Source organism: Trachemys scripta, chromosome 3 (genome assembly GCF_013100865.1).
Source record: "Trachemys scripta elegans isolate TJP31775 chromosome 3, CAS_Tse_1.0, whole genome shotgun sequence".
NCBI classification, from domain to species: domain Eukaryota; kingdom Metazoa; phylum Chordata; order Testudines; family Emydidae; genus Trachemys; species Trachemys scripta.
Genome location: NC_048300.1, coordinates 109422766 through 109447410, shown reverse-complemented (window position 1 = coordinate 109447410; position 24645 = coordinate 109422766). Strand labels below are relative to the sequence as shown.

The 24645-nt window shown below is 39.3% G+C and overlaps 1 protein-coding gene across 12 annotated transcripts in view; it reads right to left on the bottom strand.

The window, feature by feature from the left end:
• PTPRK (protein tyrosine phosphatase receptor type K) overlaps positions 1 to 24645 on the bottom strand; it is a 563838-nt gene that overhangs the window by 14580 nt on the left and 524613 nt on the right. For 4 of the 12 annotated variants that reach the window (XM_034765702.1, XM_034765703.1, XM_034765706.1 and 1 more), the window contains 11 exons: positions 21877 to 22037; positions 19369 to 19404; positions 17830 to 17841; positions 16194 to 16378; positions 14530 to 14617; positions 13144 to 13220; positions 9765 to 9801; positions 8148 to 8245; positions 7239 to 7355; positions 4335 to 4504; positions 3005 to 3140 (listed from right to left, as the gene is read on the bottom strand). In XM_034765702.1, the coding sequence (XP_034621593.1) occupies positions 3005 to 3140; positions 4335 to 4504; positions 7239 to 7355; positions 8148 to 8245; positions 9765 to 9801; positions 13144 to 13220; positions 14530 to 14617; positions 16194 to 16378; positions 17830 to 17841; positions 19369 to 19404; positions 21877 to 22037 (1117 nt within the window). Of the gene's footprint in view, positions 1 to 3004; positions 3141 to 4334; positions 4505 to 7238; positions 7356 to 8147; positions 8246 to 9764; positions 9802 to 13143; positions 13221 to 14529; positions 14618 to 16193; positions 16379 to 17829; positions 17842 to 19368; positions 19405 to 21876; positions 22047 to 24645 lie in introns of all 12 variants that reach the window. The other 8 variants (XM_034765709.1, XM_034765712.1, XM_034765711.1 and 5 more) reach the window with 4 other exon arrangements.

The window sequence follows — 24645 nt, the reverse complement described above, 5'->3', positions numbered from 1 at the left end:
CTGATTGATATGAAATTGTAGCAGGAAGGCCAGGTCAGGGCATGGCTGGACCTTGTCCTTGAAGAACTCCATGTGAGGTGGTTCTGATGTAAAGGTCTTGATTTCAGAGATTCCAGCCAAGGTGATTGCAACAGGGGGCATGATGCTAGCGGCTTGAAGAGGGGACCTGAAGGACCATGATCCATTTGCTGTCTATAAAATCCTGACCGCAGGCTCTGTCAGCAACTTTTCACATAGGCCCAAAGTCCAAAGCTGGAGGCCTAGTTAACAATGAATAATATTGCCTAAGAAAAGCTGAATAAACCAGCGACAACCTTGCTTCTTATTAGATAAAGCATAGTCAGCAGAATTCCAGATGGGGAGCAGTAATTGGTGTCCTTATCAGAAGTTACAGACATACCAAACATTGGAAGGGGCCTCAAAATATCCACTCCTTAGTGCAGGAAGGAGATAGCAAATACCCTCCCTACATACCAGCCTAGAGTTCATGGAGAGGCCCAAACATGTCAGTATGAGATATGACATCCTCCCTTCCACAGATGCATCCTATCCCTAGATGCCAACGTTAGCTTTTAGGAACAAAATGGGGCACCCTGAAAACAATTTCTATTGCCATGTACTTTTCAATGTCTTTCTGCTTTAACCCCCAGGAATGTACCTGTTGGACAATGAGAAGAGCTGCCTCATTCCTATGGACCCCAAATCAGGATTCAACTTATAAAACCATAGAATATCAGGGTTGGAAGGGACCTCAGGAGGTCATCTAGTCCAACCCGCTGCTCAGAGCAGGACCAATCCCCAGATTTTTGCCCCAGATCCCTAAATGGCCTCTTCAAGGATTGAACTCAACGCTGGGTTTAGCAGGCCAATGCTCAAACCACTGAGCTATCCCTCCCCCGGTACACAGTATGTTGTATGTTAACCTGAAACCATGGACGGAGCCATTATGTAATCTTTTAGACTATTGGCTTATTGTGCTTATCTTGTCTTGCTGCTAGAACCTATCCAGGGGCTCGGGACCTCCCACCCCATCGCTTCCCTCCACCCATGAATACCCTATATAATCTATTGTAATCAATTGCTTGGAAGTGTCTCTGAGCCTAATAAGCAAAGTGACACTCCGCCAATGCTGTGCGGAATAAACTCACGTGCTTGACTCTACACGGTGTCCATTTTGTTCCTTCAGGACAAAAGTTTTTGTCAAAAGGTTTTGACAGAACCAGGTTTAAGTCCCATGGGGGAATTGGCTCACGGACCTGAGGATAGAGCTTCTCCAGCCCTTTGAGAAACATACAGCCATCTCGTGGGAGAACACTGACCTGCTGTTCACCGGTGGGTGGAAAGCTGAGATGGCTGCTAAGTGCACCTTGATAGACAAGAGGAATCAGGCCCTGTTGCTTTAAGTGGAGCAAGTAGTCCAACATAGACTGAAGGGAAGATCGAGATGGAGAGAGAGCTCATTGAGATGCAATGTTGAGAAGCGCTTCCATTTGGCCAGGTAGGTAGCCCTGGTGGACGCTTTTCTACAACACAGCAAGACCTGCTGGACCTGTTCTGAGCAAGCCTGTTCTTCTGGGTTCAGCCATGCAGCATCCATGCAGTTAGGAGCAGGGAAGCGAGGTTTGGGTGAAGCAACCTGCCGTGGTCTTGTGAGATTAGGGGCTGAGTGGGAGCGAGAGTGCAGCTGCTACTAACAGATCCGGGAGCACACCAAACCAGTCAGAATGATTCTTGCCTTGTTCATTTGACTTTTAGGAGGACCTTGTAAACCAGAGGGATTGGAGGAAAGGCATAGAATCGGAGCTCTGTCAATGGGAGCAGGAAAGCATTGGAGAGGGAGCCTGAGCTGTGCCCAGACAGCGAGCAAAACTGATGGCATTTTCTGTTCTGTCTGATAATAAACAGGTCCACCTGGGGAGGCCCCGGCCTGTGGAAGATTAACTTGGTGCCTTCAGGTGAAGGGACCACTCATGGTGAGAGGAAAGGGATCTGCTGAGGTGATCTGCCAGTACATTCCAGGCTCCTGGGAGAGGTGACACCTCGGGATGAATGGAGTACTTCGTGCAGAAATCCCAGACAGATAGCCTCCTGACAAAGAGCTGAAGATCGGGCACCTCCCTGCTTGTTGATATAGAACATGTCTGTGGTATTGTCTATCAGGACTTGCACCACATCACCTGAGATCTGGGGAAGGAACACTTGGCAAGCTAAGTGTACTGCCCTGAGCTCCCTGAGGTTTATGTGCAGGGAGAGTTCTTCTTGGGACCAGAGGCCCTCTGTCCTAATGTGGGCTCTCCACTCTAGGTCTGATGCATCCAAGATTAAAACTACTGATGGTTGAAAGGTAATAAAGGGCAACCCCATCATTACCGATCTTGGGTCTTTCCACCAGTGCAGGGAGGCAAAGACTAGGGGCGTACTGGAGTTCAAGTGGTGTCTGCTTAGGGAGTATACTGATGCTAGCCACATCTGGAGGGGTCTGAGGCACAGTCTTGCATCCTGAACCACGTAAGTACATGCCATCATGTGCCCCAGTAGCTTGAGGCAAACCCAAGCTGTCGTAATTGGATGGACCATAACATTGGATATCAGGTCCAACATAGTCCGGAATCAGGCCTCTGGCAGAAAGGCCCTGGGTTGGGTCGAGTCAAGCACCACCCAAAAAATTCTATTCTCTGAGCCAGGACAAGAGTTGACTTTTGCTCTTTTATCAGTAGGCCCAGCGCTTGGACCGTGCTGATGCTGGAGGGTGTGGAAGCTACTGGGTTCTATTGTTCTGGATTGGATGGGCTCCAGTTTGGGAGCAGGCAAAAGGCTGCTCCTGGCTCCATAGTACTGTTCTCATTCAGAAATTCCTCTTACTGTGGATAAATAGCCATCTGCTGGTGGGGAGGGCGGGATGGGTGACCGATGAAGAGGATTTTGCTGTATTGATTACAGAAATAAAATTCTGACTTAATGCAGCTAGGAAAGCATTAGATCCATTGCAGATAAGCTATCATACCTCTGTTTGTACCATGTTGATGCGACGTGACCGTAAGGCTTTGACACAATTGTAGATGTCCACAACACCTTCTCTTTCTGCCATGTCTAGCATGATGTCAATCACAATGTAACAGCCAGTTCGTCCAGCACCAGCACTGGAAAGAATTAGGAAATAATTTCAGAGTACTCCCCACAATCCAGAAAATCTACCTCACAAATTTAGCAAACTGTCTTTGGCATTTACAAGTACACACTTCGAACACTAACCTAAGTTCTCATACATATCTTTCCAACCATTACAAAGAATCTCCAGTTTCCCCCTTTATTTACTTCAGAATAGCATTTAAACACACATGAAATGTATACAACTCAAAAGCAAGAACTTTTCAAAGATCTCAGGTTAGGTAAAAACAGTATCAGTGAGGTTCCTTTTTAGTATCTCAGAACATTCCTTCATGGTCCAGAAACAAAACTGTAGTAACAGACTTGTTAGATAACAGAGATCTTCAGGATGACTATGCTCTTTATGGAATCCCTTCAAAACATGTAAGACTTATCTTTATTCAGAGAGACTAAGGGGGACCTTTTTTTTCCCAAGGGACAATTTCAGGTAAGAAAGTTTGACTGTAAAATGTAGACTCTCCCCTATACTCTGGTTTAGGCAGCTAACAATCTTCTGGTGCAATATCGGGATTGTATGGGAGTCTCTCCTGGTTTTTACATAGCTATTATAGATATTTGAAAAGTGAATTCCCGCAACATGCACAACTTGGCTAACTCTGTGTGCAGAATGTAGTTAACACATTAGATAGGTTTGCCAAGAAATCATATTTCAACGAACTGTGCCCCATAAGGGAAAATTTGCAAAACGTACATGGAAAACAACACTCTTTAGTTGTTCCCACTCTATCCAATATTCAGGCTCTTTTCAGGATGTTGCTTCACTGGATGGATCTATTTGTTGCCATATGTTCAATTAAATATTCTACTTAAAATTATATTTCACAAAGGCACATTTTAAATGTCAACATAGCAGTAACAAAATACCATCCTAGTACTCTGTCATAAAATTTTGCCATAGAGCACGTTAAACGTTAGCCTACATTATAACAAGGTTTGGCTAACAGTTTTGAGGAAAAAATATCTGTCCGTACCAATCGGGGAAATTGTACTAGAATCAAGCTATGTTTAAACATTGCTGTACCTAGCCTAGTTCTGCTTCCAGGATGGACAGGTGGTTGAAAGAGCAAATTCATTCCCAAAAGTTAAACAACAAAAAGACAAACTCCACAACTTCACAAGAGACCACTATACAAGCTCACGTATAAAGTTGTAGAAAATTCATCTACCTCTTCTCTACACACCTGCAATGTACAACAATAGGCCCGGCACTAGGAGGGTTAGACAATTTGACTCGACGTATAAATGAAAGGAGGCCTGTGGCATTGTAAGGAACTCCATGATCTGGCCAGCCTGTGAAATGGAACTGTTTAAGTTCACGGATTTCATTGTAACCTCTCTGCCAAAGACAAAAATAATATTTTGAAAGAGGTTATTAAACTCAAAATATTCAAACTCCAAAATATTTTCAGAGTCAAGCAATGACAACACTGCTAGAATCTACATATTGTCTTCTCAAAATAATTTAAGCAAAGAACATGGCATTCTATGTTTTATGGAAAACTGATTTTACAATGGAATAGAAACATGGCTATTAATAAATTGCTGGTTCATCTTTATCAAATATACATAAAAAGAGCAGAATCCATTCTAAACTGACTGGCATCTTATCCCATAAGGCTTATATAGTATAATGGTGCCACAGTGTGATATTTTGATAATGTATTGCAAATCTGAAACACATAATACTTATATTTGCTATTAAAGTATGCTAGACCAACTGTTCTAATAGTTTTTAGAGTCAACACAAAAAAGCATTTTACTGATGTTTCTATATATAAAATTATGATTCTCCAACCCACGCAGACAGGCGTAACAGTTATACCAGAAGACCACAGCTGTTCCACACCAGCTAGTATTTGCTACCTAATATTAGTTTATGTTCATACTCTTAGCCCTGGTCTACACTACGGGGTTAGGTCGAATTTAGCTGCATTAGGTCGATTTAAAAATGACTGCGTCCACACAACCAACCCTGTTCTGTCGACCTAAAGGGCTCTTAAAATCGACTTCTGTACTCCTCCCTGACGAGGGGAGTAGCGCTAAAATTGACCTTGCTAGGTCGAATTTGGGGTAGTGCAGACGCAAATCGACAGTATTGGCCTTTGGGAGCTATCCCAGAGTGCTCCATTGTGACCACTCTGGACAGCACTTTGAACTCCGATGCACTAGCCAGGTACACAGGAAAAGCCCTGGGAACTTTTGAATTTCATTTCCCTGTTTGGTCAGCGTGGCGAACTCAGCAGCACTGGTGACCATGAAGTCCCCTCAGAATTGTACAGCGTAGAATGTTTCTACACTCCCCCTCAGTCCCTGAGGTTATTGCAGATTAGAAGGTGAAAAAAACCCACTGGCGATGACATGTTTTCCGAGCTCATGCAGTCCTCCTGCACTGATAGGGCAAGCTTAATGCATGGAGGCATTCAGTGGCAGAGGCCAGGAAAGAATTAAGTGAGCGCGAAGAGCGGAGGCAGGATACGATTCTGAGGCTAATGGGGGAGCAAACGGACATGATGAAGTGTCTGTTGGAGCTGCAGGAAAGCCAACAAGAGCACAGACCCCCGCTGCATCCACTGTATAACCGCCTCCCCTCCTCCCCATGTTCCATAGCCTCCTCACCCAGAAGCCCAAGAACGTGGGGTGGCGGTGGGGGGAAAAGAGAGGCTCCGGGCACCCAGCCACTCCACTGCAGAGGATGGCCCAAGCAACAGAAGGCTGTCATTCAAACAGTTTGATTTTCAGTGTGGCTACAATAAGCAATGTGGCTTTGTCCTTCCCTCCTCCCCCACCCCATCCGGGCTACCTTATCCGTTATCCCTCTCTTTTTTTTTTAATAAAGAAAGAATGTATGGTTTCAAAACAACAGTTACTTTATTTCGAAGGGGGGAGGGTGATTGGCTTACAGGGAATCAAAATCAACAAAGGGGGCGGGTTTGCATCAAGGAGAAACACACACAACTGTCACACCAAAGCCTGGCCAGTCATGAAACTGGTTTTCAAAGCCTATCTGATGTGCAGCACACCTTGCTGTGGTCTTCTAATCGCCCTGGTGTCTGGCTGCTCATAATCAGACGCCAGGCAATTTGCTTCAACATCCCACCCCACCATAAACGTCTCCCCCTTACTTTCCCAGATATTATGGCACATGCAACAAGCAGCAATAACAATGGAAATGTTGGTTGCGCTGAGGTCTGACCTAGTTAGCAAACAGCACCAGCGAGCTTTTAAACGTCCAAAGGCACATTCTACCACCATTCTGCACCTGCTCAGCCTATAGTTGAACTGCTCCTTACTACTGTCCAGGCTTCATGAGCCATGGGAGCAAGGGGTAGGTGCGACCATGCGATGCTGCCATGGTATGGCGTCTGCTCTGGTAACCCAGGAAAAAAAGTGCAAAACAATTGTCTGTCGTTGCGTTCATGGGGAGGGGCGACTGACAAACACGTACCCAAAACCACCCATGACAATGTTTTTGCCCCATCAGGCATTGGGAGCTTAACCCAGAATTCCAATGGGCAGCGGAGACTGCGGGAACTATGGGATAGCTACCTGCAGTGCACCGCTCCATAAGTCGACGCTAGCCACGGTAGTGAGGACACACTCCACCAACTTAATGCACTTAGTGGGGACATACACAATCGACTGTATAAAATTGATTTCTAAAAATTGACTTCTATAAAATCGACCTAATTTCGTATTGTAGATATACCCTAAGTAATGCACAAGTCAGGGTATTGGAGCAACATTAACCCCTGTAAGGGTCAGGACATGCCCCAGTGAATGGAAGATTGTTAAGAACAATGTACTTGGGCTCAGCAAACAGGCTCGTTTTTAAGGTCAGAAAGGGAAGTGTACACCACCAGTCAAAACAAATTGAAGTACAAGAGCTATGGGTATATGAATGATTGGGAACCAATGATGTAACATATTCCTCCCATGGTAAAATAAATTCTGCATTATGGAATTGTTAATTAGGCAGAATGATTTGGTATTATACATGAATATGTGAAAGACACTGTTTAACAAACTGAGCTGCAAAGTAGCAATATTCTGATGTCTTTCAAAGGGCTTACCCTTTCAAGGGTGAATGTCCTTACTACGTACTCCGCAAGTGGCTCCATTTCCACACAAGTCACTTTGAAGTCCCCATAAACTTCGGTGTCATCAGGCCAGTACTTATAGCACTTGACCTAAAAACAAAATTAAAAGGCACCTTAAAGCATACGAAAGTGAAAGAATGCCAAATAGTAACTTAACAATTTATATCACAATTACTTTCAAAATGATAATGTAGTCATATGAACCCTACTGTGGACCAGATGCACGAACTGCCAGTCAAGTACTGTGAAAGCTGTTCATAATGTTAGTATTAAGTGTTTATGCTGATTTACACATCTCTCCACAAAGGCCAAATTATCTTTCTGAATTAGTGAATCTGAATTCTATAGTTTTCTAGTAAGGAAAACATATTTTTCACTGGTTTTAATTAATGCTGTGGGATGTTTTCCATTTCAATAATTATGCTGTTGTAAAGCAATCTCAGGTGTTTTATTAAAGTAATTCTCAAGAGACTGGCTAATCCTAAAATGCAAAATAATCTGCTGATTTCTATCTGCTGTTAAAGATGATGTGCACTTGTTGTCTAGTCAGCTAGCTGTGATCATCTGAGCACAGAGTAATATAGAAATGTTTCTTATGCACTATATTGTATTATGGATTCAGGCAGCATTGTTCCCTGTTCACGAAAATAACATGGCAACAGCCTGATTCGTTGGGTCTTTTCTTTATAAAGCAGCCATATTATATAATGCTACTTCAAGTTGCAAGGACATACAAACTCAGAAAAATACTATCTTATCCCCTTCATCCCCAGAGTTAAGGGTGTCTTTCAAAAGATTTTTCTGTATTTTCTTCGGCAATGATAAACAGCAGTTTGAGAGGCTATCCTTTGGATATAATATTTTAAAAATAAAGTTTCTTACCCGTCCAACTTCAACTAAATTTGTAACCATCACAACACAAGCTGACTGTTCCTGCCATATCATTCTCCAAAAATCGTACACTGTTTCATGGACTGGACCTGGAAAAAAACATTTAACACTATGTAATAAAACTACTACCCGACTGAACACTAAAAACAAAATCTTTTAGCATAGGCATTTGATATGCAGAAAGTTATTTGCTCAGATATGAAAGGTTCTAATAATCCCTACAGAATTGCAGCATTATATTGACGACGTTGTTAAACCATAATGTTATTCATAATCGGGGCAGAAGCGTCTCAATTTAACCAAATTACCACTTGAAAGATATTAAAGTGTAAGTGCTCATACACTGTAGTAGCTACTCAGACAATATGATAGAAGCCATATGTGGATATAATTTTTTAGTTTTGTTTTAACACTTGCTAATTAATGTGGTTGTAAATTCTAGTGTAGACACTACACAAACATTTGATTGAGGACACAAGCACTTGCTTCTACTTATGTTTGCTCGTAGGCTGTAGCCGAGGTCTAAATATAATAGGCAACAAACGTTTGTGTCCTGTACGGACAATAATTTACAACCTTATTAATTAATGTGTTAAAACACAACTAAATGTTCGCGTGCAAACATAATCGATAAAAGTAGGTAGGCATATATAGATTCCATTAGAGCCCAAAGAAAAGGACTTTGGACTTATATATGACAAAACCTTATGGGCCAAATTGTTAAACAGGTTTCCATTTAGCTTCTAATTTTGCAGGTATAATCAACTACAAGTAAAAATTATTAGATTTAGACATCTAATTACTTGATTTGTGACCATAATTGGGTAGCTACCTGACAAAATCATATTATTTATTCCTGCAATTGGTTGCAAATGCATAATTAGAGGCAGTCTTTAAAATGTGGCCCTATATTATGAAATGGAAACAATTGAGTCAAACCTGTTTACTTTTCTACAACTTGCATAGCTTCACCTGAGGTGTGAAGTGATTGATTTATACAGAAAATGGAAGCCTCCTCCTCTCCTGTCCTTTTCCTTCCAGAGTGTTGAATTTGGAAGACTTTCCTCACTTCTCTCTGCTAAGAGCCTCACTGGTCAAAGCTCCCTGGGAGAGACAGACCATCTTTGGTCTCAGCTTGTCAAAAAACTGCTACAATGGTGGTAACTATGTCATTATTTACCCCAGCAATATTGGTCTTGGACCAATACCACACAGCTTCGTAACATATAGTACTATGAGAAGACAAACACCTAAGATATGCTGAAATTTCCCTTTTCTTTCAGCCCACGTGCCCTTCCCCCACTCACACTCAAATTGCAAATGACTGTAGTAACTATTGACTAGACTTGTATGGGGAAAAAGTAATAGGGGGAATAGGAGTTACTCAATATTTAGTGCAACAAATTAATGCAAGTTTTAATTTATGCATGCTCCATGTAGGCAAATTATATTAAATTGCTGCAGCACAGAAGAATAAACAGTGGCTGCTGCAAACTATACACTACATACCAACTCTGGTTCCATTTTTATATTGTACATAAAAGGGCAGAGTCCACTGATCGTTATGGAGCAGGTTTGCTGGGTGACATTGCTCTGGAAGATTCTTACCTTGGGTTGCAATGTAGTGACTTGGTCTTTGATAGCCCTAAAACAGAAGAATAAGTTGGTTTCTGTACTTTAATACCAACCAGAACAAGCTAGGGAGGGGAAAATGAAGGCATAATGGACTGTAAGACAGTTTAGCTATAGAAAACCTTTTCAGAACAGACTAGTAGCTAAGAACTGTGTATAGGTCAGGGGCGGCTTCGTCAGCCCAGGCAAGTGAGGCACAGCCTAATCAAGAATTCCCAAAAGGTACAAAACACATTTTGCATATTCTTTTTTTAAAAAATGATAAATATATACAGATTTAAGGGCAAATTATTATTTGATTTAAATCTCACAACTCTCTCTCTCTCTCCTGTGGTGAAATGCAATACCAGGAAGTTTGAGGGACATAGTGCTGTTCAAATCTTGGTATAGCTAATTATGCCTCAGGAAGCTGCCATGTTATCATGGCAATTTACCATGCCCACAAGCCACTTTTTAAAGGCGTTGCTATGGTAACCACTGCTTGGTGAGGCCAAGGCAGGATTGTAGCAGTTAAGCTCCAGGAAGCAGGGAGTTTGCAGGGGACAGGCCCTCTGGCTTCTTGCACACATAGTGACCTCACCTTCTCCTCCAGCCTCCTCCCCCACAGGGTGAGCTCAGAGTGTGTGAGAGAAGCTTCTGCTGAGCCCTACAGCCTACCTCATGTCCCACCACCCCGTGCAAGCTGGGTAGCAGTGGCAGTGGTGGCAGGTCCAGCTCCCAAATCTGCCTACTGTTTCTTCACGATAAATAAGGTAACCTTTATTTCTACCTCAGGGGTAGAAATAACTGTTTTGTGATTTGTGCCTCACCTGTCAAAAAAGTCAAGAGCCGCCACTGAATAGCTCATAACAAACAGATCTATTAAGTCTGAAAAGGTTCAAATGGTAACAAATAAAATGGAAAAATTAACATCGGACCTGAGCATACTTGTACTGTAACAGTAAAAATTAGCTTAGTCAGGTCACTAGGGCTATTAATTAGTCCTTTTTTGACACCCCCTTTCTCTGCTGACTACATCGGGTGGCTTATTTTAAATTTAGTGAAAATGGTCTTTGCCTTCACATTACCAAAAATGATTAGTCCTTGTTGCCATAAGCAATGAAACCAATATATAATTTTCATTTTCTTATCAAAATAATTTTAATTACAAATGCACAAAGATGTCTATTAGAGCCATACATAATAATAACGGAACATTCCAATGTTAGAGCTGGACAATGTGTGTGTGCGTAGAATGAATGCCCTGCTGCATTCGGGTACAACAGAATGTTTTGCAAAATGTTTTCAATATTATACAGAGTGTGTGTCTGTGTATTATATTGTACATGATACACACACATGTATATACACACACACATATACAGAAACAAACCTGTACAACCGAACCTTTCCAGCTAGCTGGCTAAGTTCCATTGCTTGCTGGTCTGCACATCATTATCAACTGTCAATTATTAGCATGTGAACTGCAAGATGAATGGATCCTGTACTAAATTAACTCATCAAAAACTTATTCAGGCTGGTGCTAGTAATAAGGTAGAAAGATCAGGGTTGTAGGAAGGAACTAAATTTAGTAGAGCTAGTATGAGAGGAAGTGGTATACGTGATATTCTGTGAGAATGTGAGAGAAATAACCCCAGCTATTTGCTGGGTTATAGTCTTACTAAGCCAACAGGGTCAAACACTCATTAGAGGAATCACGGATCTTTAGACTCCTTGTATCCCCTTGTTGCCACTAAACTGACAGATTTCCACGTATCCATGCAATTTGAACTCTCTCTTTGAGAACTGTTTAACCATCCTTGCCAACGATTGATTACCTTCCTTTGCAGCTCATAAAAATCCTTCTGAACAGCATTTTATTTGTGTTTTTAGAATGGATCGGCTTACTCAGTATTTTTAAAAAACACCCCAGGAAAGTCAATCCAATCCCCCACGAGGTTTTAATACCCAGCCCCAACTTCAAATTACACAAGTTTAACACAGTGCTACACTCTCTTTATACACCGTGTTTTCAGGAAAAAGTAAGAAATATTTTCAGCAAAGAGTCAATGTAAGTTTCTGGTCTTCCTCCTGGGTTATGATATGATGGTGTTTTTGTCTACATGGGATAACATACCTCTGAGAAACGGGATTTATCACAAATCAGGGGAAACATTTTGTGGAAATCCTTTGTCAAAATATCTCTGGTCCTACACATCACAGTAGCAGAGATAAGAAATTCAGTGCTATAAGTATAGCAGAAACTTTATACCCTAGAGAGTCTTAAGTTTTACAAACCACCACTGGAAGGGAAAAGAGTTAGTGTGGTGCTACATATAAAAGAAGTTGAGAAAAAACTGCCCTTTAAAACACACCCAGTAAATATTCTGGGTGATATTGCTTTTACAGGTCTTTCATTCATCCATATTATTTGTCCTCCCACTCTCTTTTTTCTCAAGGTTTCGGTTAAACAAGGTTATATTTTCTGGACCAATATACATGGCAGAGATCTCTCAAGATTCCTGTTCCTTTGAACTCCTGACAAAATGTGGAAATTCAAAATTGAAAAAAGATGTACAGTAGAAATCAAGAAACTTACACTACATTTCTAAAATAATGTAAATATATATGTTTGTGTATATACTGTATAATATCCAATTGGCACCTGAAGATCAAATATTAATTACATATTCAGCTTGATGACTGTTGCCTTTCAGAAAATAAACAAGGCTATCCTCCTCAACTCCTTTCCAAGCCATGTATTAGAAACACCACTTCGATACACTTTCAGAACCACTACTTTACAGCATACTATCCAGCTTCTCACATAAAAATGGGAGGGGAAAATAAAAGCTAGTAACCAAAACCATCCAAAATAAAATTTAAGTTAACAGCAACTTTTTTAAAGAGGAAGTTTATCTGGTTTATGTAACAATACCTAGAACTATGTTAACGGTCTAAGCGATCTCTTTAACACAGGTACATACATAAAGTATTTACACAAAAGAAAATGGGGAAAAAAAGAACAGATATTACATGAGATAAATTAAATGAAGCATGCATTGATATCTAGTAATAAAAACAGAAAAGTAAAGTAATTAAGAACAATGTCTATAGCAAATATTTACAATAGGATGCTGTTATTCACATATAGTGGTACTTACATCCCTGTACAGCCAAATCTACAGCCCAAACCAAAGTCAGATGTGAAAGAAAGCACAACAATGTCAGTGAGTACTGGGACGTAGAACAAGGAAAGTGTACATTTTGTTCTTAAAAAAAAAAAGCTTTCAATAATTTTATAAGCACAACATGCAAAAAGTTTCACACACAGAAGCTGGCAAGGTGAAAGGGAGAAATCCATGCAACCACTTACATCTATATAGTTTGCATTAATGTAATCTGAAGAAGGATCATCCTCAACAGGTTGCAAAATCACTCTGGAGTGGTCATCTGTAAAATTAATATAAGAAAAAAACAAAACAAAAATAGGTAATAGAAGTTCCTTCAGACCTGGCTTGAATATAAATATAAAATAAATGGCAGGCAACAGTAAATTACAATGATCTAGTGCACTGGAAAGGCTTCTGAGGAAACTACTAGTGCCTGACAATTTAAAATCTTTAAAACGGAGGGATTACCTTATAGTTACACAGAGAGGGGTCTTTTGTCTGAGGGTCTGAAAGCGTTTCACAATGGTTAATAAGTTTCATTACCCCTGTGTAGTTAGTAGGTATCACAATGATACATAAGGTAAATAGAGACAAAGAATCTATGTGATTTGGTCGAAGTCACAAAACAAGTTAGTGGCAGAGATGGTAAACTAGAAACCCCAAAAGTCCTGACTATTATGAGTCCTTTGCTCCCACCGTCATGTAACTTCATATATAGCTCCTTAAAAAACTGCAATGTGCATATTAGCAACATGCTTTCAATCATTTAAATGTGATGAGTGGCATTATTATTGCATACACAATTCCCATATAAAATGTTAATCAAATATGTTTACCCTGTGTTTGAATCTAAGACCTGGTCTACACCCCTTAGTGGCATAGTTAACCTGACCTAACCCCCAGTATTGAGAGTGCTATGCGGACAGAAGAATTATTCCGTTGACCTAGCTACAGCCTCTCAGGGAGGTGGATTACTTACACCACCGAGAGAGAAGCCCTCCTGTTGGAGTGGGTAGCGTGTACACTAAAAGCGCTATAGTGGTGCAGCTGTGCCTCTGTAGCATTTTAAGCGTAGACATACTCTAAGCTATCAAAAGCATTATGTCTAAGGATTCGAGAGAGTCAGGACTCCCTGCTCCCAGCCATCAATGTAAAACACACCTATGTTACACAACCGGTCAGACACAATGGCTACAAGGAACAACAACAACAACAAAAAGAGCATGTGGACAGTCTGATATACTTTAACCTGGAATACAATTATAGTTGCACAAAACTGCAATTAATGTAACATTCAAAGGGATTTTGTTACTCTGTCACTCTCATATGTTTAATCTCCACATGCATTTTATGTACAAACAAAAATTAAACACACATTAGCCCTGAAGGGAAAGAATCTGACAATGGCACAAATTCTGAAGATAGCACTGTATTTCTACATTGATCAATAATGAGCATTTGATTTTATAAGCAGATGTGCCACTGCATTTTTTATTTTTACTTTAAAAAGCTGTTCAATAAATACAGCAGCATATGACAATTAATATCAGCACAGTCAAACACTGACTGCAAGCCATCTAGGAACTTACATGCTATAATGTTTCCATATCGGTTCTTTGTTCTGTTTTGATCCTTTTTAGCGACATCCCAAGATGCTGACTGTCCCTCAAAGAAACTCTATTAAAATATACATATATATATAGATAAGGAAATTATTTTAGTAAAACCTATGTAAATTTTGAAAACAACATTGCTAAGGACATCTTTTTTAGGATAGCATGATTATGTCCTGACAGTTCTCTATCATAAAAGAATCTCAGTTTTGATTATCTGATCTGTCACCCACTAGCTTCCTTGATAGCAGAAGTAGAAATTTAGCTATAGGAAGAGGGAGAGTCTCTCTCTCAGGCTAATGAATCAGTCACTGACTGATTTCCAAAGGGATTTCAAACCCAGTCCTCCTGGCCCAAAATAGATGGAGGTATGATGGAGGCTTGATGGAGGTCTGGAAATGGACAGGCAAGTGCTCAGCAGTCTTCACAAGGTGGGGAGGAAGGAAAAGAAGAGGAATCCTGGATTAAATATACACAGACTGACCCTCCCCCCTCTTATAATGTACCATAATATATTCAGACACCTACTACCTGTTCCATAATTTTACTTAGAGTGGAGCAGGTATTACTCTTGAACACAGCAATCATGAAGACTCCTCCTAAAACTCTTGCTGTTCGTGCTCTTATTTTAAAGTTAAAACTTTAAAACTACTAGCAAAACATTTTCAAACTCCTCTCCATATTGTGAAGGGTGTAAAATTAAGGTTGCTATCTCAGCAATGGCAGATGAGACTTTTCTCTGTGTTCTTTTCCATTGCCCACAACTTGTATACCACGCTTCTATCTAACTGCTGAAGGCATGTGCCACTATAGCTTCCTTTCTGGGTGTTGTGCTGCCCCTACCTGGGAGATCAGCCACAGAAACAGAACAGTCACTATGGAAACAAAGTTAAAAGCACATTCTCCACCATTGGCCCACGTTAGGGCAAGGAAAGATGAAGCAGGAGGCCATTCATCAGAAGTAGAAATCAGGGACTAAACTAGTCACTGCTCTTTGTGCACTATGGAAGCACAGCCCTAAAATGAAGCCCGGTATAAGAAAACACTGACAAAGGGGAAATGCATGTAAGTGAAGAGGGGAAAATGGCAGGGGTATGATGAAAACAGCTATGCATCCGCATTAAGTCTTGTTCTCCTATTAAATTCATAAGTAGGTGGTGGGGGGAGGGCTCTAAATGTAATCAGCACAGTTTACCAAGCAAGTTGAAACTGTTACATCATTTTAAATATAGTTGTAATTGTATGCAAACTAGGCTGTAACACTTTACTGGATGTACTGTTTCTGACATTCTAACCTCATGGATTCATCCCAGAGAATCCAAAACCAGAGGTGGAGGAGAGCTATCTGTCCATATGTACCCACCCTCCACCACCAGTGCTGGATTTTTCACTGTTGGACATGTCTAGTCCTTAGTCCAGACTACTGTCATTTGGAATGTCTCAAATAATAGAACTCCTCTCCCCACCTCACTCTGGGATTATCCCACTACCTAATATATCTCACTGTCAAATTTTCTTTCATCCCATTACAATTAGTTTAATCCCTCTGCAACCAAGAGCCCTCATATCAAACAAGATACTGTACTCACAAGGGGTTTTTCTGATAAGAATAATTCATGAATAAATCACTGAAGTTCTACCTCATATTCCTCTTTAAAACCATAGCTATCAGATGTCTTCATGAGGTTAATATGTTGCAGCAAATCAGCTACTCTGATGGCCGGATGCAGCTGTCCAGTCTGATAAGGGGACTCTGTTCCTTCACAAAGGTAGCGAGGGACATCCAGCAGGCGACTGGACTCTGCTGTCGCACTGTGATTCTCATCTGTGGTTACAAAAACCCAGAGAAGTAAGTAACATTTATTCTAACACTAGTGTATACATTTGAAATGAATCAACTACAGTAAAATTTTCAGCCTATTATTGAAACAGAGATTTACAGTTTCTCATCACTTCACCTTCCCCCAAAATTTCTGAGTGTGCAAGCCAGCACCTACCGCATTCTGGGTGTTAAATTTAATTTATTTATTTGATTGCAAACACACTGAAAAGATTGAGATTCTCTTTTCTGTAGAGCAGAAGGTCTAAGGGTACTTCATTAAAAAGCTACAAAGATCATTAATGGTCTTTTAGAAAAGTGCACTTTCTCACTGTTATCCAAAATTTAAACTTTTCTGAAACAAGCTTATGTAATAAAGACAACAAAACTATGAAATAAGCAACAGAATGAGGATAGCTCTTCGGTGCTTCCAGCTCACCATGGTTCTACATCCAGAATCAGTGAGTTCAGATCCCAGTTCAAAAAACAAACAACCCCACCCCCACCAAACATTATAGATTACAGCTATACCATTTGTTATTAAAAAATCTTCATATTAGGGTTCAGCCTACATAATCCATTTGGGACTGAAGAACCAACACATACAGAAGTGGAGACTTTAATACTATCATTGTGCCACCTATCCTTCAACTGAACAGCTGAGTTGTCAAGTGCCCTGATTTCAGCTGGACACTCTCCATTTTAAGTAAAGAAAGAAATACTATTTATAAAATGAGTATGTAACAATCCTCTCCTCCTGAAGGATTCCAAAGCACGACTCAAACCTAAACGGATATATAAACTCCATAAAGGGATCACTTCTTACACTATTGACAAGGAGTCAACGACTTTTGTGAAATGCTAATAGCACGCAGCAATTCTACTGACTGGTTCGCACAGGAAGTAAAGGTGAATGCCACTTTCAAAATTCCAATTAAAATTACAGGTAGTATTTAGAAGGATAGAATGTAATACAGAAACCAGATTTTGGCTACTTGGCCACTCTAAGTATGTTGCTGCTGTTTTCATGCTTTCTTAGGCAAAAGCTGGTTTATCATTCCAAGTCATTCCATAAGAGATCCAACACTCATACATGCTATTTTGCAATCAGTCCACTCTTGTCCCTTCCAAAGAAACAAGCAGAAAGCCCTAGCAATATAGCCAGCATTTCAAGGTCTGGACAGAGAGCCTTGCATTTAAAAATTCTCTACAATTCTGCCAAAAGTGCACAAAATTTGAATGCTGTATCAAATGCAATCTTAAAGTAAGTAACCTCGCTCCGTAAGCTGTTACACAAGAGTTGCTAATTTCAATACATTTATGCCTCATTAAACCACCTAATAGCATGAGTGACATGTACCAGTCACTTTTACTGTAGTATTATATATATTAAACCATACACATTTCAAATATTCTCTTGATGTGCAGTTCTCTTTAGTTTCTTCCAATATACTTACCAGTAATAGGCACTTTAACCCATTGAAGCAGCAAAAAACAAAGAGTGAACAAGAACATAAGAAATTTATTTGAAGTCTGTATTAGATTAGAAAATGACTAAACGATAAATAGCATTAAAAGTTATGAGGCTTTATAATATTTCAAATAGTTTCTAAAATATAATGGCTATATCATGACATCGATTTTTAAGTAGAGCTCCCCACTGAATCCAATGGAATGGTATGGATCTAAGAAAACCAAAATTATCAGAATAACTTACTATTAGATAATGTATGTAGAATGGAATGAGACACTAACGTGCTAAAAATGAACTAAAAAAATCATTCAAATGTCTAGTACCACTACAACCTAACACAACCATTAGCTAACATAAGACTTATTTGCTATAGTTCTGGTCATATGAAAAACTGCTCATCTGTGAAAAACAAATGAAAAGTATGCTGAGATGAGAATACGTACAGAAACTATTAAACTCTCCTTCAATTAACCCCTAGGGCTTGCTCTTCACAGTTATATGTCACAGTATAGTTTCAACAGATTTACCATTGGCTATCAAGAAATTTGTTTCACCTACATGAATTAGTAGTTTCAGTAGTTCTAATGTCATTGCAAATATAATTGGACATGGCCTACATGAATAGTAAAAGCCTGAGATAATGCGTATTAGAAAAAAGCCTACCAAAGAAACACAATAGGGAAAGTTCAATGTTTAAATACCACCCAATCAGTAAGTCTAATTTTGCTGACTTTTTAGTAGTAAAGCAGCCATGGTAACTGACTGAACTCTAATATCATTCATTAGATTATATCAAGTCAGAAAACAGGATACAAATTTTATTTTTCCACTGCATTTTTAAAACCATTTTCTAAAAAACAAAGTTCTTCAATATTCTTTGTAAAGCCAAAAATAGAGTAAAATAAAATAAAATAAAATAATAAAACAATACAAAACAAAACCTCTTCAATTTTTGAAATAACTCCAAAGTCACCACTGCCTATCACTCAGGGGCATTTGAAAACTTTAATTACATAAAGGGTGAAAAGCATAAATCAAGATTTTATTAATCTTTCCCGCATATTAGATATTTAATCTCCCCCTCCTCCCAATTCTTTAGTTAGAAAATAGAGCTTGGGGTGCTATCTAATCATAATATAGGTTTTTGTTTTGTTTCCCCCCCCCAGGTTCTAGCCTCACAGATCGATTCATCTGGATTAGTCCTAGTGCCATGGGGAGGTGAATACCTATAACATTTTACAACTGTTATCATTTTGCTCCTAGTCACTTAGCACTCAGAGTAATTTTAAATGCAAGAATTAAAGATTTTTTTTTTTGCATTGACACTTATTTCAACTTTAACTCAACTGATAAACTGAGTACAGAGTTGAATATACCTGCATTGTCTGATAATAGCTTGGCTATCTATTATCTAAAACAAGCAGCTTCAATACTGCATACAATATATTTGTTGACAGAGCTATAAACCATGCAAGGAGATGAAATCCATGCAGGAACAGAGGATGAAGGACTAGGTCCTCACCTAACACAGCAGTCGGCACAAGTGGATCATTGGGCACTGCAGGAAAACAAAGCTCATGAAGAAATACATTACCCTTAATTAGTGTATTTTTAAGAAGAAAAACAACAACATGATAAAATGCACAGTGAAACTCCCATTAATTTTGTTACAGCAAACAGAGAATGTATACTTCCAGTTTACTGGACATCATACGTAACAGAGGGGAAAGGGTATCTCTTATGTGCAGTATATTTATATTAATAGCTAAAACAAAATAAACTTCAGCTGCATTAAATTAGGCAATGATGTTCCTAAGTATAAAGATACAAGCAGAAGAGATTCTTATTTGCAATGAAGTCCAATAAGATATCATATGCATTTAATTCAACAAGCTTTTATTCCTAGAAGGGACACGGTCCCTCACTAGTCTTCATTAGCAGTGACATAATAGCTCACTTTTACAGAACTATGCCTTTCCTTTTCAACCCAACCCATCCCTTAATGTGCAACATTTTCCCAAATACCCCAATTCCAATAACAAAGGGTGTTCCTTAAAAGCTTGCCAATTATCTTAGAAAACTAAATAAATATTTACAGTTAATAGCCTCATTATTTGCAGTACTCAAGGTATTTCCTAAAGTAAGTACAGGGGAAAAAACAAGGAAACGCTGCACATACTGATGTAACCATACCTTAGTTAAAATTGGTAGGATTTTACAGGCCCTGATTAGAGCTGTTGGGAGAAATGTATCCCATTTCATGGAGGATTTTGATATTTCAAAATTTGATTTTGTTCTGTTTTGGAACAAGAACAAAAAAATTCAAAATTTTTTGCAAAATGGAATAAAGTCAGAGCCATGGGGCAATCTGCCTGGTTGGCTGCTCCAAAGCTGCAGCCCCGGGAAGCCTGGGAGTCAGCATTCCCAGGGCTTCCAGACTGGCTGCTGAAGAGCTGGGTGAGAGCTGGCAGGAAACCAGGCAGGTTGCCAAACTTGCCTGGCAGGCAGGTTGCCATAGGAGCCCTGCCTCAGTTCTGTTTAGATTCTGACGAATTAGCAGTCGCTGGCAAAATTCTGACCAACTCTAGCCACAATTGTACACAGCCACTAGTATAGCACCTTAACTCCATACAGAAGTGTGGCAAGCTAGGTTGCTATTAAACTGAAATTGGATAGGAGATGCTTAAAGAATGTGGTCTCCACCGCATATTGAGCTGGACTGACCTGAACAGCGAGATCTAAGATTACCCCCCAATTTTGTTTCCTATATCACAATATAACACAATGCTGCCAAACCACCAAGAGAGTTTCTGCTCAGAGTTCTAACTGCCTCCAAGTGCAGAAAAGTTAAAAATGAATTTTTGACATTATCACCTACATTTTAAATTTTCCCCAACAATATTAAGGAGCAATAATGCAACAGATCAAAGATCACTGTTATAATTACTACTCAGTTCTGAAATGAATCATGAAGTTTTTGCAATTACTGATATAGACTGTGATTCAGGAAAGCACTTAATCACATCCTCAACATTGACTTAAGTGAGACTTAAATGCCTTCCTGAGTCATGACCTTATAAGTACTATAGTAAGGGAGTGTGTGTCTTGGGGTGGGGGTGGAGTGTCGATCCTCAAAACAACACATTTCAGTAGTAAACTTTCCTGTCTTCACAGAAATATAAGCAAACATGCATTTTACAAAAGGATGGGAAGTTGAATTGTTGTTTCCTGTTGCAACTTCCTCACCTCCAAAAGGGAGAAACTTATTTGGAGCTCATGCAAAAAAAGAGCTAATTGATTATGGTTACAGACATTTGCAAAGTCATTACTTAATAATTTGATATACAGTGCCTTTGCATGGGAAAATAATATTTTGGAATGCAATTTAAAAAGGTGCTATAAAAAACACAGAATCAACTCTAGAAGATGTACTAATCAGTACTAACTATGACTGGTTGGAAGTATATCAAACATGACGACACACTCCTATGGAAAAATACTCCCAACCCATTATACATAAGCATTCCTTTCTAAACACTTTTATTTCTCTTATCTCCCACTGAAACCTACATTTGTAGATTGGTCCTATATGCCAGTGGTTCTCAACCTTTCCAGAATACTGTACCCCTTTCAGGAGTCGGATTTGTCTTGTGTACCCCAACTTTCACAACACTTAAAAACTACTTGCTTACATACAAAAGTGTCACAGCACAGGATTACTGAAAATTTGCTTACTTTCTCATTCTTACCATGGAATATTAAATATTGTACTTACATTTCAGTGGAGAGCAATATAAACAAGTCATTGTCTGCATGAAATTTTAGTTTGCATTGACTTCACTAGTGCTTTTTGCCTGTTGTAAAAGTAGGCAAATATCGAGATGAGCTGATGTACGCCCCAGAAGACCTCCACGTACCCTTGGTTGAGAACCAGTGCTATACGCAACAAACCAGAAAAGCACACTAATCTGCCTTTCCTATTCCCTTATAGCCAACTACAGTCAATAGGATCTAGCACTGTTGTACTTACATCTGGGGCTGAAGTTATGAGAGTCCATAAATGTGATTGAGAGGGGATCCTCTGCATGAAGGGTGCTCTGATCAGCGTAACTCCTATCCATTGCATTCACCATGTGTGTCATTTCTTGTCTGGTGTTCCCCATGGCGTCCTTGCGTTTCTTAGCAAGTTTGCTGCCCAGCCAAGAAAAAAAAAAAACCCAAACCACCTTAATATTTGATGAAACATTAACACCTGCTATAGTTAATTAACGGTGCATGTGAGTGAGGCTTGGTGGCAACAAGCAAAGGCCGATGATCCAATAAGCATAGCTGCAATTATATTTCCTGCTCCTTGAGAGAAAGAGAGAATATAATATTTATGCTGCATAAATACTTTAATATGCAAGTTCTTATTTCCGTACCTAGTGATATTAATTTTTTGCCAGAGAGTAATTATACTAATATAAACAAATTAGAGGTTGTAGTTATATTTTAACTAAAATGATAAATAAGTATCATCTGTACATGCAATTTTATCAACCATTCCCATTTAAGTCTACATTTTGATTTTATAACTGGATAATTCATTTCCCTGTTCTTCCTATTAGGGAAAAATTTTACCACTGAGATTACTTTATTAGCCAAGAAATCCAACAACACAACATAATTATCCAAAGCAGATTAATGGTACATTTCATGTTAGGAGCTGCTCCTTCTCTTTACATACACAATACTAAATGGTATGAGATTTCTTTATCTTTCCTGATGCTATCTTTTTTGTTCAGACAAATCTGTATTCTATGCAATTTGAGAACACTAGATTTTTTGAATGAGCAACCACAGACTGTGAATGTATCACACACATATGCCTTAGCACCCTGAATTGTATAGCTAAAACCAAAATTTAACAGTCGCTGCACATGAATTGCACATTGAGGAAATAGTTCAAGAAACTCTCTTTATGAATGCAGCACTGCAAGTGACTCATTGCCCTTTGAAGTCAGAGCCAATAGGTTATAGTCGTCATTTTAAGACTACTGTATTTAAAGTCTTAAATGTGCAAGATATTACATAAAGTATTCTTTAGGTCTTTATGAATGATCTACATACATTTTATTATATTAATGAATATGATTGCAATGTTGCAGTCTATATGGTTTTATAAAAATATGTTAATGAGTGAATATAATGTAACTGGGATATGCTTCTTGCAAAAGGTCTCTTGTAAGGTAGCATTACAAAGCTTATAATCTACTGAGTGTTATCATCCTATTTGTATAAATGTACCACTCTTGTATCTGGGACTAGAAATATGAAATATAACTCTGAGGGCCTATTGTAATTATGCAAAGTGTGGGCCATTAATGGTGGTCTGGAATCTTGATGACTCCCATTAACCAGGACAAATGACTGCAGATGGCTCTGTTTTACCTGTAAGTCTTCCTGTATACATGTGTACTGGCAAGTGGGTAATGAAGTCTTGCAGTGACATGTGATCATGTCACCTGAACTGGAATCCATCTTTAACCTGGTGTCTTTCCATTGAGAAGGAGGGGGTGGGAACCCAGAGAGGGACAAAGGATTCCCGCCTTATGCAAAAGATATATAAATGGGTGGAACAGAACAAAAAGAGAAGCCATCATGAAGAATCCCCTAGCTATCACCTGAGCTGGAACAAGAGCTGTACCAGGGGAAAGAATTGTGCCCAGGCCTGGAAGGTGTCTAGTCTGAGGAAAAAACTTACTGAAGCATCTCTAAGGGTGAGATTATTTGTATTCAGTTTGATTAGACATAGATTTGCGCATTTTATTTTATTTTGCTTGGTCACTTACTTTGTTCTGTCTGTTACTACTTGGAACCACTTAAATCCTACTTTCTGTATTTAATAAAATCACTTTTTACTGATTAATTAACTCAGAGTATGTATTAATACCTGGGGAGGCAAACAACTGTGCATCTCTCTCTATCAGTGTTATAGAGGGCGAACAATTTATGAGTTTACCCTGCATAGGCTTTATACAGGGTAAAACTGATTTATTTGGGTTTAGACCCCACTGGGAGTTGGGCATCTAAATGTTAGAGACAAGCACACCTCTGTAAGCTGTTTTCAGTTAAGTCTGCAGCTTTTGGGCACTTGGTTCAGACCCTGGGTCTGTGTTGGAGCAGACGGGTGTGTCTGGCTCAGCAAAATAGGGTGCTGGATTCCCTTGCTGGCAGAGGGAAAGCAGGGGCAGTCTTGGCACATCAGGTGGCAGCTCCGAAGGGGGTTTCTGTGATCCAACCCATCACAATGATAAAATATTTAAAATTATTATTGTAGTAACAACTATAGCTCAAAGCATTATGGCTAAGATAACCATTTAGCATGGTCTTCTTAGATGAACCACAAGTACCATATAGAAAAAAGGTAATCAGCATAGCAAATACTGTATGTTGAAAATCTAATTTTTTTTTAAAAGCAGTTTAATTTCATGATCTTTTTCTGTCCAAAAGCAATGTTATTACTATAGTGTTAAATGCTTTTACAATTTGCATATCTATCTTGTATTTCATGGGATAAAACTTCTGTTAGAGCCTTCTAGTGTTGGCTGCAAAATTTCAATATTCTGCAGCTACACAGGAGAGGTTAGTGAGGAAAATACTACATAACTGTAGGTTATGTATGCCATCAGCTAGGTATGTGCTAGGATTTAGGACAGACCAGAATAGGGAAGTATGATCTACCCTGGTCCAGAAATAGGAAATGGGGCTCTCTCTCCACTAGATACTAATTCCTTTGAAGTCTGTTTCTTAGGTTTCA